We start from the raw sequence: 17,570 nt of genomic DNA, 5'->3' as shown, positions 1-17,570 counted from the left end.
TCTTCTTCCACAAAGGTTGCTGTTGTGGATATTTGGTGTGGTTAGCAGTCGAAGCAGAGAGCGGACTTCTCGAGAGTGGTTTGGGTTGTTGGATGCGGTTGGTTCGCCGGAAATTGGTGGGTATCGTTTGGCGCATTGCTTGGCCACAGTCTTGCTTAGCGCTGAATTTGTATACATTTTATTACTCTTGTACATTTTTTATTTGTTGCCATGGAAGTTGGTGCATTGTGTTATTTATGTGTGACAAACAATTAAGTCTTGTATGTTTTTTGTAGTTATTTGCTCCAATTGTCCATGATGATCATTGGTGGTGCTACTGTGTGAACCTTAAGACCATGGAATTTTTTGTGTTTGATTCCCTTGGACATAATAGAAAGAACCGCACAAGGATATACAACTATATTGTAAGTAGAAATTCTATATGTTTATTACATTTTTTTTGTTATATTGTTTCCCATAATATGTCCAACTTATATTGCAGGCGCGTAACATGGAATTGTTTTTGTCTATGTTATTAAACTGTGAATCAGACAAGAAGCCATCTTTTAACGTGCAATCTGTGGACACTCCAATTCAACCTAACGGGTAACTTCTTACATTTTATTTGTTCAATGAGTGGAATTTAGCACACCTTAATGAGGTCTGAATATACTATTATATTTGTTAATTTTTTTTTTTTTTGCTTATTTGATTTTGCAGTCATGATTGTGGGGTCCTCGTATTAAAATTTATAGAGACGTGAGATGGTGTAAGCAAATTTGATGGCAAAGTCATGCCTGACTACAATACTGTAAGTTTACCTATATAATATGTTTTCTTGTTTTTAGTGTTTCTTTGAAGATTACATTTGGTAACATTATCATGATGTTCTTTTTAGGAGGTGCTGCAATTAATTAGGCAGAAATTCGTTTGTGATTGGGTTTTACATGAAGATAATGTCCACTGCGATGACGTTATTCAGCACTATGATCTGCTCATGAAAAAAATAGTTGTTGTAAATGTAGAAGTTTGTGGTTTTTCATACAACATAATTCTGTGATTGTATTGTTTTGGATACTAAGGTTATAAATTTGGGCATACCTTTGATGGAATGCAATAACAAGCTTTTTGATAAATGGGATGTATATAATTGTAGATATGTATAGTTAGAATGAAGTAGACGCAGAAAATGAATGTACTTATTGTATATTTTGTTTGGAAACTTGGATGAAATAGAAACTGATACTTGCACAGTAATATATATGCCATATTAATACATTTGAATTTGATTGGAAACTGTTATTTGACTTGCAATGTGTTCTGCAGTATTTGAACTAAAAATGTCACTGAAAAAGCCACTTATGTAGGCACAATAATATATATAGTTGAATCATTTGTTAGAGTTAATATGTAGTTTGTACATTGACAGGTTTTTTGATGATTTAATGGTAATCTAACCATTTGAATGTGAATGTCATTGATGGCAAACGAAATTTGTTGTGAAAACAGACCTCAAAGAGAGTTGCAGTATACCTTATACTATATGTATACTTCAAAAGAACAGTTATATAGGGTGAACAATATACTTAATTTTAGGAAGACAAATGTTAATTTTTGATTGTATTAAATTTTAGTTCATTCATTGACAGAGGTTTACTGATGAATGGTCGTTGATGAAATTATTTGGATGTCTTTTGCATTGTGTCCAAACTAGTTTTTATGTAAAAAGACACTTGAAAACTAGTTCCAGTACTGCTCGTACAAAAACTAGACTTGAAAAAGACACTTATTCACTTAGAAAAGTACAGTTCATTCTAGTACCACAAATGTTGGTTATATTTTCTATCTTCATTTACACTTACTTCTTTAAGTTGTTTACTGATGATTCACGTTAATAAAATTATTTAGATGTCTTTTGCATAGTGTCCAAACCAGTTTTTATGTAAAAAGACACTTGAAAACCAATTCCAGTACTACTCGTACCAAAACTAGACTTGAAAAAGACACTTATTCACTTAGAAAAGTATAGTTCATTCTAGTACCACAAATGTTGTTTTTTTTTTCTATCTCCAATTCCACTTACTTCTTTCAATTGTTTGCTTATGATTCACGTTGATGGAATTATTTAGATGTCTTTTGCATTGTGTCCAAACCAGTTTTTATGTAAAAAGAAAGACATTTCAAAACCAATTATAGTACTGCTCGTACCAAAACTAGACTTGAAAAAGACACTTATTGAAGAAGAAAAGTACAGTTCATTCTAGTACCACAAATATTGGTTATTTTTTCTATCTTCAATTCCACTTAATTCTTTCAGTTGTTTGTTGATGATTCACATTGATGAAATTATTTGGATGTCTTTTGCATTGTGTCCAAACCAGTTTTTATGTAAAAAGACACTTGAAAACCAGTTTCAGTACTGCTCGTACCAAATCTAGACTTCAAAAAGACACTTATTCATTTAGAAAAGTACAGTTCATTTTAATACCACAAGGAATACATATAATTTAAAACATCATTATAGTTGTTTAAAATTAAAGTAGGACCTCATTCACCACAAAACACAAATATCAGATTTAACAAAAAACTTTAACATACATAACATCACATCTAATTGTTTGAACATCATAGTTACTCATCACACAAACATTTGTTGACAAAGACTGTAATGAATTCATTGGCATCAACATGATCCACTTCAAAGAGCACATGATCTCCTTCTTTCAATTGATGTTCATTGCAAAATTCCTTCCAACCCTTCTCAATCTTGGTGGAGCGGGGTGAATCTGAAATTAAAAGTTTGCATACTACAACACTATTAGGACCACTAAGAACGACCTGATTGATATGCTTGCTCCTGATCAAGGTAGCAAATTTGGTGTTAAGGTCCTGATTGGCAAAAAACATAACAAAATTTTCAGTTTCCCAATTAATGTGAGGTTAACATTTGGTTAATGAAAATAGAAAACTTGAAAATGACATATACCAGATGAGACCCTCGACTTTGATATTTGGTCAACCTCACACAAAAGATTGTGTCATGAAACTCAGTGGCGGCATGGCGCAAATACCTTTGCATGCTAAGTTCAGTACATGTCCCTCGAAACATAGTGATTTCAAAATGACCTTAACTGTCGAAACGCTTCTTCTTCGAAAGCATTCGTACATTCGAAGCATTTTTGCTTACACAAACCCGTTCACATTTCCAATTAACACTTCGCAACAACATTTAGGATTGAGAGAGCATCGATTTGGGGAACAACAACACATAAAAATGGCATTTCAATCGGGGAACAAGAACATACGACAATAGAGTTTCATTTGGGGAAGAACAACACAAAAATATGGGATTGCAATCGGGAAAGTAAAACATACCAAATTGGCCATTGATTTGGAGAAGAACAACAGCAAAATTAGGGCTTGCAATTGTGGACGAAGCTGCAGCAGTGATTAGCACCGATTGTGGAGGAAGTTGCAACAGCCACAAAGCCCGCCTCTGTTTTCCTTTCCCAAAACCGCACTCTCTATTTTTCCAAAACTGCAGTCTTCACTTGTTTTTTCTCAGTTTTCCTGTGCCAGCGCGTGACCTACAAACCATTCATAACCTCACGCGTTAGTTCTCTTACAAAACATTAAAATAACCCATGCCACTTAGACAGGTAAAATTTGAGTCTCAGTTTTCAAAAGATTAACCAGAGACCCACTTGGAGATATATTATAGCACCAAGTTCAATTATTGTAAAAAAATAAGTGTTTTAATAAAGGTTGAATTAAATTTTTATTACCTGTAGATATGAGTATTTATAATTAAATTTTCATTAAAAAAATTTGATAATTGAATGTTTAAAATACTATTTTCATCTACATAGTTTATTATTTTCATTTTAATCTCATATACATTTTTTTTTTACTTTCACACTTTCACCCATGCAAGAGAAGCATGGTAAAAGTTTTAAGAATGTATAAAGCCATGGGCTCGAAAAGCCACCAAAGAAAGTCCGTGAAGGCATGATTTGTTACTAAATCTTACAAAATTTTACTTCATATCCCTTTAATTTATGAAACAATATAATGTTATACTAAAAACTTCATTCACAGTGAGATTAGGAAATATGTGCACATAATTACCAAACAGCGACCGACCGTACGAGTGGAACTCAAGTCAGATTTTAAAAGGTTTTTCTTCGATATTTTAAACGGAGATAAAAAATATTTAATCTAAGATAAAAATTACCTCAGTTTGAGTAAAGCACGGAATATAAAAACGTAAGATGGATAAAGTCTAAAAGATATTATGCATATAAAATAAACTGAAATTTGAAAGAGTTAATTTTGGAACTTAAAAATCGACGAGGATCATCAGTTAATGGAGTGTTTTGATTCAACAAAAATTTAAAGAAAATCGTGGAAAATGCTATAAACCATAAAGAAAGGATTCAAATATAATTGCAATGATATTATTGTTTATGAAGAGAAATAGACATCAAACTCGATTTTAATATCTACCTATTTTATAAAAATATATGATTATTATTATTATTTTGTGAAAATATTATTTTGTAAAAATATTCTTATACTTTTCATCTAATAATTTTACTTTCACCACCTACTTCCAATTTTTCTCAATTAATATCTCGGAACACTCTTACTTCTCATTTCTTATTTCTCATGGTCGCACTACCGAAGTTTCTGTCTGTGATGGTTGGTTGATCGATGGTATGGACGTGACGGGACTCTCCTAGTCCGACGGCAAGTCAGCACTGTATTCTTGATTTACGTCTCTCCATATCGCTTCTGCTGGCACCTCATGCATGTTCACCATCGGAGTACAAGTTGCAGTATTGGGGCACCACCGTGTTCTTGATAATCAACCTCCATATCAACAGGTCCTGATGACGCAGAAAAACTGGCTTCTCCTGTTCTAATTTTAACATGCAGTCTCTTTTTTTCTTCGTCTATTTATTTTAGGATGTGAGATTTATAAAAAAAAATAATTATTTTAAGACTACAAAATTTATCATACAAAAAAACAAAAAATATAATTACGCATGTTTATTTATTACAAACGTAATTATTAATCTTTTTAAATTTATTTATTTCATATTAAAATACTATTATAAAAGGTTTTTTACCTATTATTATAATATAATTGTGTATATTAGCATACCCAAAATATGGTTTATTTACCCTTATTCTTTTAAAAGTATGAAGTATGATGTAAATGTTTTATGCAATGTGAGTGTGTTTCTTTAGTTTTTGTTGTTTGGGATTTTGGATTTCTTTATGCTGAAATCAATGAAAATATGCCTGTTTAGCTTAAACAAGAATTGTTGCAAAATTTTAATAATTCCTTACTTTAACTTGTGGATTGATTCAATTACTCTTAAAGGCATAGATCATGGATATGTGATTGTGTATGTTTCATGTGTATTGACTTGCTTGATATTAAATGAAATGATTTATGAATTGGTTGGTTGGTGGTGCATTGGTATGAAATTTGGATGTTATGAGATAACATGTGAAATATGGTGTGAGAACATGGATGGATGTGGCATGAGTTAGACATGATTCCATGAATCTCAATATTTATTTAATCAAAATTGATAATCTTTATTTTTATTTTATTTAAATATTTCTATTAAAAGTGACCAAAAACTATAAATATTATTAGTTATATCATTAAAAATTTATAAACATATAATATTTTTATGAGATAATTTTATACCATATTTAAATAAATCAACAAAGATACGTCATAAATATCAATTATATTCATTTAACTAATAATTATTTAATTAATATAATTAATATTATTTCCGTCTTGCACTTGAATTAATCCAAAATCATGAACTCTTTTGTAACATTTTTTGTTAAGTTTTTATAAGACAACAAAACCTAATAGAGGATTCGAACTAGGGATGGCAAAGGGTCGGGGACGGATAGTGCCTACCCGCAATCCGATCCGAAAAAAAATACGTCTGTTACCCGTCTGTTTACTCGTCGGATACCCGCTTAAACAATATCCGCGGATACTCGTGAATACCCGCATACCCGCAAATATTTAAAATATATATATATATATATATATATATATATATATATATATATTATAAATTTTTTAATATAAAATTATAAAAATAAAAAAAAGTATAATTAAATTAAATTAAATTTTAATTAAATTTAACCTAATAAAATATAATTTTAATTTTAATTTTAATTAAATTTAAATTAATAGAATATAAATTAAATTTTAATTTTAATGTTTTATGGGTAACGGGTACCCGCGTATACGAATAGTATGATACCCGTACCTGACCCATTTATAAGCGGGTATTAAAATACCTGCTACCTGCTACCCGCCGGTAATAAATATCTACAGGTACTAACTACCCATCGCAAATTTTATCGCGGGCGTGAGTTTTTTTGTCATCCCTTCATTCGAACTCACTAAAATCATACCAAAAGAAAACAAAACAAAGAAAAAAAAAATTGAGAGAGAAAAGAGATTTGTGTTTGAACATTGTGTGAGAATTGAATTTTGAAGTGTTGGAGTTTCTGGATGCATTTATGCTTAATTTTGCCTTATTCCCCATTACTCCTTTATTTTCTTTGGTTCTATAGCTACTTATCCATATGTTTCACACCTTGTCCTCAACCCTATTATAACCTTAAAAAGTCCTTTCGATCTTTGTCTACATGTGTTTTGGGTGTTGATGTTAGAAGCTTGTTAAGTCTTTATGATGCTTGTTTTTCATAGATGCTTTGAGGGTAAATAATAGCCTAGATATTTGAGTGATCCAATGTATATGCAGTGAGGCTATGTTACTTTCAACTCTTTCTTTGAGCTTAAGTGAGTACTTTACATGTTTTGAAGAGCTTGGATGATGTTCATGGATAACTTGCAATTTGGAATCCTTCTATGTTGGATATGTCTCTATTTTTATGTTTTGTGTCTGTTTGTGTGTGTATCTCTTTGTGTTGTTTGCGTGTCCTTCTCCTATTTTAAATTTTCCTTATCCTACTACCTTTTTGTGCCTGTCTTGATAGTGGTCCAGTGATAAATTGTTGTCTTAGTGCATTTTCGTCAATTGGGTTTAAGTGAGTCATTATTCAGAATTTTGGCTAATTTTCAATTACTAGGCCTAATTGTGGTTAATAACTATTTTCATATTTTCATAACTATTTTCAATTACTAGGCCTAATCTCAAATTCGTGTTTTGTGCACATTAAAGGCTCGTATTCATGCTTAATGTTTATGGTTTTTTCACAGCTTGCTTAAATCTGTGGGTGTTAGTTGCCTGAATTATGTTGTGCTTAATGACATAATGAATTCATGTTAATTTTCACATAGTTGATTAACTTAGGGTTCATGAGAGAAAAATCGAATAGAACAAGTAATTTGGTAATCTGTGATTGGTGGACTTTCAATTGAATCAAGGAATCAATGCATTTTTATATAACTATTACATTTCTCTGCAATTTTGCGAATTAAATTTTTCTGCGAATCCATCAAAACCCCCATTTTGGTGTTGTGTTTGAATCTGGAAATTAAGTTTTGGATGAAAATATTGGTCGTTGGAAGACGACTCGGTTCAACTTTCACATACTGCATTTAATATGTTCTATTTGATCGAGTACTGTTGGGATTTTTAGGGCTTTTGAAAATATGAGAGATATATGTGATATGCTATACGGAGGAACCTATTTTTGTATTTTATTGATATACCCTATATATAGAGCAAAATATAACAAAATATCAAGTATAAAATATTTAGAATATCTCACTCATAATCTAAAATAATAACTAATTTCTAAAACTGAAACATATATCTAAAATTGAAATATTTTCTAAAAACTAATTTAAATAAAAAAAATATTAAGTAATATTCTCAACATTCCTCCTTGCTCAATATCTGTTTATTTAAATTTTATATCTTCAGATTTGATTCTCCATCTTTTGATGCTTGATTTTCTTCTCTTTTTGTGCTTGTAATATTTGTTTTTCTCTTTCTTCCATGGCATCACATCTTTCTTCAATTTGGCATCATCCTTCATATTTCTTCTTATATCAGCATCATCTTCTTTTTCTTTGTCCGGTGTGGATTTTATTGCACTGCATTGGACCTTTTATGAATATTAGAATGTGAACCTCCATCTATTTTCTTCACTTGGACGTCTACTTTCTTCCAGATATATTTATCTTATGATTTTGATCCTTCTTTCATACTCACTTTATCTGTAGCAAATTCCTCCTTCATAAAATCCAGTGCAAACCTTTTGTCTTTCATGTGAACTTTGAATACCTCTACGTTGTTAGCATTTTTTATCACACATACTTTATTTTCAAAGGAGACCTTATAACCTTTCTCTAACAATTGAGCAACACTTAACAAATTCTAGGTAATCTCAGGAACATATAAGACATCAAAAATTAATTTGATACCTGAATGAGTTTTAATTGAACTGTTCATGTACCTATCACATCAAGTTGTTCTCCATTCCCAATTCTTACCTTGGAAATATTTGATTTATTGAGCTTCTTGAAAATTTCTCTGTCACGATTCATGTGGTTTGTGCAACCACTATCTATAATCCAGTCTTTTGTAGATTCGTTGGTTGTGACACATGATGTTGTAAGAAGTAGATCTTCCTCTGATTTATCCTCATCTGATTTATTCTCTACAATCTGAACATCTTTTAGGGAATCTTTAGATTTGCATACCTTTTCCACATGTCCCAATTGACCGCGTTTGTGACATTTGACATCTGGCCTCCACCAACACCAGTTGGGTTGATGACCTTTTCTCTTGCAATGGGGACAAGATGGAAAAACATGTGTGTTGTTGTATTTGCTCCTTCTATTTTTTTTTACTATGAGAGCATTCTCTTCAATGTAATTTAAATTACCTTCAACCGCATCATGATCTTCTCTCATCAATCTTTGTTGTTCTTATGCTTGCAAGGCATGTATCACCTCTGTAAAGGTAATTGTAGACAAATCTTTTGTGTTTTCTAAGAAAACAATAGATGCCTCACATCTTTCTGGCACCGTCACCAAAATTTTCTCAACGAGTCTGGAATCTGAAAACTCCTTTCCCAACAATTTTATCTTGTTGGCAATACCCAACAATTTGTTTGAGTATTCTTTAATCGTCTCTGACTCTTTCATTCTTTGCATCTCGAACTCCCTTATCAAATTCAAAACTTTCATGCGTCGAATCTTCTCGTTCCCTTCATATTCTGCTTTCAAGTATTCCCAGATTTCTTTAGGATACTTTAGAGTCATAATCCTGGTCATAATCATTTGTGAAACACCTGCGAACAAACATGATTTTGCCTTTGCCTTTCTCATTTTCTTTTCTTTATGCGCTTTCATTTGAGCCACAGTGGGATTTTCAGATAAGGGAACATCATCTTCCTCCACAACTTTCCATAGATCTAGCCCCTCTAGATATGTTTGCATCCTTGCCGCCCATAGATTATAGCTTTCACCATCAAAGAGTGGGATAGTAACGTGTGACATATTTCCTTCCATTTTATCGGCAGTAAGAACAATGGCTCTTGATACCAGTTGTTAGGATTTTTAGGGCTTTTGAAAATATGAGAGATATATGTGACATGTTATACGGAGGAAAATATTTTTGTATTTTATTGATATACCCTATATATAAAGCAAAATATAACAAAATATCAAGTATAAAATATTTAGAATATCTCACTCCTAATCTAAAATAATAACTAATTTCTAAAACTGAAACATATATCTAAAACTGAAATATTTTCTAAAAACTAATTTAAATAAAAAAGATATTAAGTAATATTCTCAATAGGTACAACCTCAATCAGAGGGTTTCTAGGAGATTGAGTGTTGTTGTTGTTGCTTGGAAAGCTAGGTCAATGTCTCTGTGTGATTCAGAGAAAGTTACTTTCATTTCTTGTATCTTCAAGAGAAGTGTTTTCTTTTTCCCTACTATCTTAATTATCTAATTGTAATTTGTTATTATTAGTGATTGAGTTAATCTCTTTAAAGAGATTAACAACTGATGTAAGATCTTTTGATACTTGTGTCAAATCTTCTTCCCTATATCTTTATTGTATATGCTGTTGCATTTAAAGAAACTAATATTAAATTAAACAATTAAATTTTGAAAAAACTTTAAAGTATTAATTTTAATATTAAAACCAATTCACCCCATCCTAGTTTTTGTTCAAACATTAATCATTCCGGTGCACGTTTTTAACCAAAATAAATAAATAAAACCTTTCATGAGGAAGAAAAACATAAAAAGTAAAAAGAAAAATAACACCATGAAAAACAACAAAGACATCTGAACATGCCTTTCAAAAGATACTAACCCACAAAGATACCATATTTAATAGAAAAAAGTAAAGTGTAGAACATTTCATGAAGAAAAAGGATTGCATAAAAAGAAAAGAAAAGAAAATAAATGACACAATGAACAACAAACAAATCTCAACATATTGATTTCCAAAAACTACTTTCGAATGACCACAACATGTTCAACACAAAAGAAATAAAAAAAATTCAACCTTTGATGAAGAAGAAAAAAGATACATTAAAAAAAAAAACAACGTCAATAACGAATTGAATGCACAATTAATGCACAATTATATCACCATTGACACACCAAAACACAAACAACACCAAAAGACCAAAAGTCTTCCATTTCGGACACATGTTAACGAATTGAAATGTCCAATTAGTAACTTCATTAGCAGTTAATCGTCGTAATATAGATTGATTTTATCTACTATCATACCAAACATCTACCGTCTCGTATTTTTCATTATAATTTTTAGTTACTATAAAATGAATAGTTTTTAATTTCGGTTTTCATAACTTTTTTATTTTTAATTTCAGAATAATATTTTGGTTCCTTTTTAACTATATTGAAATTGTTTACTTAATTTCATTTCTTCTTTCCTTCCAAAATTTGAACTTTGTTTTAATGTTTAATATTTATTTTAGATGTTTATATTAGGAGCCGCAGAAATCATGGAGAAAGAAAATCTCTAGGACCTATGAATTAAGACTATTAATGGGCCTTAAGATTTTCAGAAGTTTGACTAGAGGCCCAGTAGCACTAAGTTCAATTATTTTTAATAAAGATTTAATTATATTTTTATTAGTTTGTAAATATGAGTATTTATCAATTTTCATTAATTTTTTTTGTTATATTCAATGTTTAAACTATTATTTTCATCTAAATATCTTATTAATTTATTTTATAGTTAATGGAATGATTTGATTATTATTTTCATTTTTCTGTTTCTAACTTGTTGATCAATTCACTCTTCTTCTTGTTAATCTTCTTTTCTAATTAGCTCCTGAAAAGGGAAAAAAACAAGTCGATTTTCAAGTTAAAAAAAAAATTAAAAAGAGAAAAATTGATAAAAAAAAATAGACACTAAAGGACAATATAAAATTATCGGTTTGTTTACTTATGATAAAATAAAAATATTTTGAACACTTGATAGAACAAAAATTTTAATAATACTTTTTCTTAAAAATATTTAAACTTACGACATATTTAAAACTAAATTAAGTATTTATTTTGTATTTTAAAACGGGTAAATATGGAAAAATTATGAATTTAAGTGAAAACTAATTTAATTTAGATTGATTTTATTTCTAAATACACACAAATAAGATAGATTTAAAAATCAAACAATTTGATAAACGAATGAAGAAGCATTTTTTCTATCCTACAAAAAAAAAAAAAAGGTACGAGTAACTACTAATTAGATTCTTTTATATTTTTCCTTACATTGTTTCACTCTTTCTGGTCATTATTTGTCCCTTTCTCTCTTTTTTTTTCTTTATTTTCCCTCTCTCCATTTCTCCCCCAAGCTCCAAGAACAAAAATCTATACGTTCATTAATTTTCAAAAGGTGCAAACCCAAATTCTTCAACTAATTAATCTCCTTCACATTATGAACATATATATACACGTAAAACCAAATCGAAAAGAAAACGAAAAAGGAAAAAAAAAAAAAAAACTAGAAGAATGACCACGAAATTCCTCTCTACAAAACCATGATTTAGTTATACACGTTCCAAGGCATTGCCACCATGGTTAATAACATTGTTATCGTCAATATTATTATTGGTTCTAGTTTCCATGAGCGAGTTCCTACAAACGGGACACGTGGCGTTGAGCTTGAGCCACGCGTCAACGCAGTCACGATGAAAGTAGTGGCGGCATTGCGGCAGCATCCTTAACATCTCCGATTCCTCGTAATCCTCAATACATATGGCGCACGTGGTGTCATGGTCGCACGTTGTTCCGACCACACTGTCGGTTTTGCTGTAAGGGAAAGTGTGGTAGGACTTGATGACGTCATAGGGTATCCCCGTGAGGTTATCGTTTTGATCGTTATGGTGGATCATGGATGCGATGCTATTGTTTATGTTGTCGTTGCCATGTTGTTCTCTTCGCGTGTTCATGTACACGTAACACACACGAACGAAGAGAGTGAAAAAAATGAGCAACATGAACACCTTGGTGAATATGTCTAGTCCATTGTTGTTGGTGTTCATGTTCATGGATGGCCCGTAGGAGAAGGAGACGGAGGGAGAAGGAGACAGTGACATGGTTAGAGATTGATCTTCTTCTGATCAAAAATTGTGACATGAGAGGATTTTTGTGGTGATTATAGGAAACTAGGTTTATTTGTCCTAGGTTTTCGTATATGGGGATTAGTTTTTGAACAAATTTTCAAGCTAATTGAAGTTGGATATCTAAAAATCAACCTATAAGCTGGTGCTTAGCTGCTTCATTAACCACAAAATGTTTATTACTCAAATAATTTGCTGGTTTTGAACTTTGAGTTGGGTTTTCCTTTTGCATCAGTTTCTTCAAGTTTTTTTAGTTGTGTTAATTGTATTTATTTATTATTTGTTTGTTAATTAATAGAATAACAGTCTAAAATATCTTTTCTTAGTATTTTTTTATTTTTTATTTTCTTTGAGAATTATAAGCCAGGGAAGCCACTGCATCCAAATTATATAAAAAAGTTGAGCAATTAGTTGTAACAAATTCTTTACAAAATATTTAAAACAGCATCTTTTATTAATGGAATAAAATTAACATAATATTAATTATTCACTAAGAAGTTAACTATCAATTTATTATTAAAAATTGTTTCAACCATTAATTTTTAAAAATTAAAAAATTTGAGTCTGAAACCACGGAAGAGGCTGAACAAGTTGTGAATAAAAGAAGAATGCGAGAGAACATCTTCAAATTAAACTATTTCCATTTTTTTAAAACACTTATTTAGGAAACCATTTGAATATTTCAAGTAAAACTTGAGATTGTACACGATGTACTAATCGGGTACCAATGACTGGCCAAAATATCAAAGTACATAATTTGATTGAATAAAATTATTACATTTGAATGAGAAAATTTAAGAACTATAGTTTTCTTCCAACCGCGTTAATCATGTGTATGTAATATTTTAAATTTTAATTTAAATTATTTAATTTCTACGAAAATAAAAACGATATAATTTAACCAAAAATTTATTAGAATCTCAATTAGAAATTTTTGAATGTATAAGATCCTAACACATGATTAAGCCTAATTATTATAATTATGATAAATCTTTATTTCAATTTATTTTGTAAATTTCAATAAATTTAGTATATTTTGATTTGAATAATTTATCACAACTCATTCATTTTATGGGGAAAAAAATTAAGTTTAATATTTATGATCAATAATTAAATTAAACACTTTTAATTTCTATTTTAATCATTAATTTTATTCAAAATTAAAATTATCAGTCCCATGTATAAGAGACTCTCTAGCTGGATAATAACTAAAATGTAAATCTTGAATCAACAGGCAATTTTTTCCCTAAACTAGGTAGATTTGGTATTTTAATAGGTTGCCGAGTTCATAAAATTGGAACTATATCTATATCAGTAAGATGTATATCTTTTACTATATCTTTTACATGAATTAAGTTTCTTCTAAAAGGTGCGATAACAGTTGAAATAATCCTAAAAGAAGTTTAAATTAACAAGAAAAATAACTACTGTGTGCTCAGATGGTATCCATAATTATACAGAAGAGCAGAATATGCAATAATCGAATACTGTTATCTTTTTTTCTGATTTTTGACCTTAATTAATACTAACACGTCTCCTATAATTGCGATGCTTCTTGTTTCTATTCCTTCGAAAAAAGATGTCATTTTGGCTTTCATATATGTTCTTAGACATTGCTAACCATGTAGATATTATTAGTTAAAAGATTTGGAAAGTTAAAAAGTTATGAATGGATTGAAGATGAATAAATTGATAATAATTTGTCACTGACTACACATGTCAACATCTTTGGCCTTCTACAGATTGAAGTTCCTTTATATGCTGCATGATGTGATAAGCTTCTTCACACAACAAGTTTTCATTTTGAGTTGCATAAACATCGATGGAGCCTAAGGCCAGAGTTGTGTTTCCACTTTCATTCATGCTCTTCATTACTCATTGGTTTCAGTTGGCTCATCATGGTAGTGCTGCAGAGAGTTGCACATACATAGTTCACATGGACAGATCCCTTTTTCCCAGTGTCTTTTCAACGCATCATGATTGGTTTGAATCCACTGTTCAGTCCACAAAATCAGCAACACTTGGTCACTCATTCATGGAATCACAGACACAGATAGTGTACTCCTATAACCATGCCATGTATGGTTTTGGTGCAGTGCTAACTTCAGAAGAGTTAGAGGGTATTAAGAACTCTCGTGGTTTCGTTGCAGCATACCCAGATAGAAATGTCACCATAGACACCACTCACACTTTTGAGTTTCTCTCCCTAGCCTCTTCCAGTGGCCTGTGGCACGCTTCCAATCTTGGGGAGGATGTGATTGTGGGTGTTATTGACACTGGTGTGTGGCCTGAGAGTGAAAGCTTCAGAGATGATGGCATGACCAAGAAAATTCCAAGTAAATGGAAAGGGACATGTCAGGAAGCGCAAGACTTCAACACTTCCATGTGCAACTTCAAACTCATCGGAGCTACATACTTCAACAAAGGTGTGATTGCTGCAAACTCCACGGTTAGAATCAGTATGAACTCAGCCAGAGATACAGATGGTCATGGAACTCACACATCATCCACAGTTGGTGGCAACTATGTGAGTGGAGCATCCTACTTTGGCTATGCTAAAGGGGTGGCCAGAGGCATTGCACCAAGAGCTAGGCTTGCCATGTACAAGGTCATTTGGGAAGAGGGTCGTTACGCCTCTGATGTTTTGGCTGGAATGGACCAAGCCATTGCTGATGGGGTTGATGTCATTTCCATCTCTATGGGGTTCGATGGTGTTCCACTTTATGAGGATCCTATAGCAATAGCTTCTTTTGCAGCAATGGAAAAAGGGGTGGTGGTTTCATCCTCTGCGGGTAATGGTGGTCCTCATCTTGGTACTTTGCACAATGGAATCCCCTGGCTTCTCACCGTGGCTGCAGGTACCATTGACCGCACATTTGGTTCTCTAATTCTTGGAAATGGCCAAACCATTATTGGTTCGACCGTGTTTCCAGCAAATGCCTTGGTGGAAAATCTTCCACTTGTCTACCACAAGAATATATCAGCATGTAACTCAGTCAAGATGTTATCGAAACTGAAAACAGAAGTCATCATTGTATGTGACTTGGTTCCAGACACTAAGTTAATGTACAAGCAAATGTCGGTTGTTTATGAAGCTAGATTGTCAGGGGCAGTGTTTTTTCTTAATGGTCCTATGTTGAATGACTCAGGAATTGGTACATTTCCAAGTATTACAATCAGTGCAAAGGAGGTATGCAACAAGCCATAGCAAGCCAATAGCCAGTATCAAATTTCAGCAAACATTTGTTGGAATGAAGCCAGCACCAGCTGTTGCTGTTTACTCTTCAAGAGGTCCTTCACCTAGCTACCCTTGGGTCTTGAAGCCTGACATAATGGCACCTGGCTCTAATGTCCTTGCTGCTTACACTCCTCATACTCAGCAGCTGCAATTGGCAACAATGTGTGGTTACCTAGTGACTACAATTTGCTGTCTGGAACATCCATGGCATGCCCTCATGCTTCTGGTGTTGCTGCTCTTTTGAAAGCTGCACATCCTGAATGGAGTGCTGCTGCTATAAGGTCTGCACTAGTAACCACTGCTAGTCCTCTAGATAATACACAAAATCCAATTAGAGACTATGGTTATCCTTCTCAATATGCTTCCCCTCTTGCCATGGGAGCTGGTCAAATTGACCCCAACAAAGCACTTGATCCAGGTTTGATATATGATGCCACCCCACAGGACTATGTTGATCTCCTATGTGCTTTGAACTACACAATGAAGCAAATCTTAGTCATTACAAGATCAGGTTCATATAATTGTGCAAAACCTTCGTTTGATCTTAACTACCCTTCATTTATAGCCATCTATAGCAACAAAACAATGTCAGTTGTCCAGAAATTTAGGAGGACAGTGACCAATGTTGGAGTTGGTGGTGGCACATACAGAGCGAAGGTGACAGAACCTAAGGGCTCTGTGGTGACAGTGTCACCTGAGACTTTGTCATTCAGATACAAAAATGAGAAGCTGAGCTACAGTGTTGTAATAAAGTACAGGAAGCACAAGAAGGAAGAAATATCTTATGGGGATGTTATTTGGATGGAAGATGGTGGAGCACACAGTGTTAGGAGCCCCATTGTAGTGGCACCAAGTGGAATTGTATGAATTGGTTTTAGTTTTCCTTCTCCTTGTCATGAAATTCTGAGTCCTTCATGGAACCTATCTATCAATAGTGAAATGTAACAAAAACATGCATCTTCTCCGACACATTGCACTCAATCTTCTTCACTTGAACCAAGTCACGATTAAGGAATAAAAATTAGTAAAACTAATCAGAAAAAGATAATTATATTTTCACCGATTTTTTTTTTACCTACTTTTAATCTATTTTGTTAATCACCTTTCAATTATTTTATTTATTTTTTTTAATAATATAATGTAATGATCTAATTAAATTAATGAGTTAAAAATAGATAAAAAAAAGTCAAAATATTATTATTCATCTAAAAATTATTTTAAAACATTGTAAATCTTTTTTACATAAAAATTTTCTTGCAAAAATAAAACTGATAGATAATATTGGAGGGAACAATATGACATATACTAGAAAACTAATCCAATTAACGTTTATAATTTTTTATTTTGGCAGAAGTATAATTTTTAAGAATTGTACATAATTCCAGCACAAATTTCTCAAAGACACGTTTGAAATTTCACGAAAAACAAGTATTAGTAAATGTGTTCATGATTAAAAAGAAAGAAAGATTTTTTTTTATATTATTTGAATTTATTTTTTGTATGTTTTATTTATAAAATATTACATCATAAAATAATGTATGGAACACAAATGTAACATAACTTTACGAAAGTCAATAAAAAAATCTCTAAGTTATTTTCGGTCGCACTTATATTTTATTTCCCATTCTTACTTCTGAAATATAATTTTTGAATTAAAGAAATTAAAGCTAAAAAATAAAGCATAGTACAGTCAACATTAAAATGAGTTTGTCT

The 17,570-nt window shown here is 31.6% G+C and overlaps 2 protein-coding genes and 1 pseudogene across 2 annotated transcripts; 1 reads left to right on the top strand and 2 right to left on the bottom strand.

Annotated features, from left to right (window-relative positions):
* Nucleotides 1–2,610: 2,610 nt before the first annotated feature.
* On the bottom strand, nucleotides 2,611–9,514 carry LOC146886002 (uncharacterized). The gene is made up of 4 exons (XM_085672850.1): nucleotides 8,954–9,514; nucleotides 8,455–8,701; nucleotides 8,211–8,347; nucleotides 2,611–2,868 (listed from the first exon to the last, which is right to left on the bottom strand). The coding sequence occupies exons 1-4, from the start codon at nucleotides 9,512–9,514 to the stop codon at nucleotides 2,611–2,613; spliced, it is 1,203 nt and encodes a 400-aa protein (XP_085528976.1).
* Nucleotides 9,515–12,046: 2,532 nt separating this feature from the next.
* LOC114182932 (RING-H2 finger protein ATL32-like) lies at nucleotides 12,047–12,595 on the bottom strand. The gene has a single exon (XM_028069743.1). It carries the CDS (start codon nucleotides 12,593–12,595, stop codon nucleotides 12,047–12,049), a length of 549 nt encoding a protein of 182 aa, XP_027925544.1.
* Nucleotides 12,596–14,425: 1,830 nt separating this feature from the next.
* On the top strand, nucleotides 14,426–16,814 carry LOC114186130 (subtilisin-like protease SBT3 pseudogene; annotated as a pseudogene).
* Nucleotides 16,815–17,570: the final 756 nt, after the last annotated feature.

The sequence above is a fragment of the Vigna unguiculata genome, chromosome 5 (genome assembly GCF_037176805.1).
Source record: "Vigna unguiculata cultivar grain cowpea cultivar isolate G323 ecotype 2 chromosome 5, ASM3717680v1, whole genome shotgun sequence".
Classification (NCBI taxonomy): domain Eukaryota; kingdom Viridiplantae; phylum Streptophyta; class Magnoliopsida; order Fabales; family Fabaceae; genus Vigna; species Vigna unguiculata.
This window is presented reverse-complemented; position numbering and strand designations above follow the sequence as displayed.

Excerpts from the sequence above, each read along its gene's own strand:
- LOC114182932 (XM_028069743.1), bottom strand. The coding sequence starts at position 12,595 with ATGTCACTGTCTCCTTCTCCCTCCGTCTCCTTCTCCTACGGGCCATCC.
- LOC146886002 (XM_085672850.1), bottom strand. The coding sequence starts at position 9,514 with ATGGAAGGAAATATGTCACACGTTACTATCCCACTCTTTGATGGTGAA. Across the intron at positions 8,702-8,953 it reads CTACAATTACCTTTACAGAG|GTATGCAAATCTAAAGATTC; the intron begins GTGATACATGCC and ends CATGTGGAAAAG. Across the intron at positions 2,869-8,210 it reads AGGAATTTGCTACAGATAAA|GACCTTAACACCAAATTTGC; the intron begins GTGAGTATGAAA and ends TTTGCCAATCAG.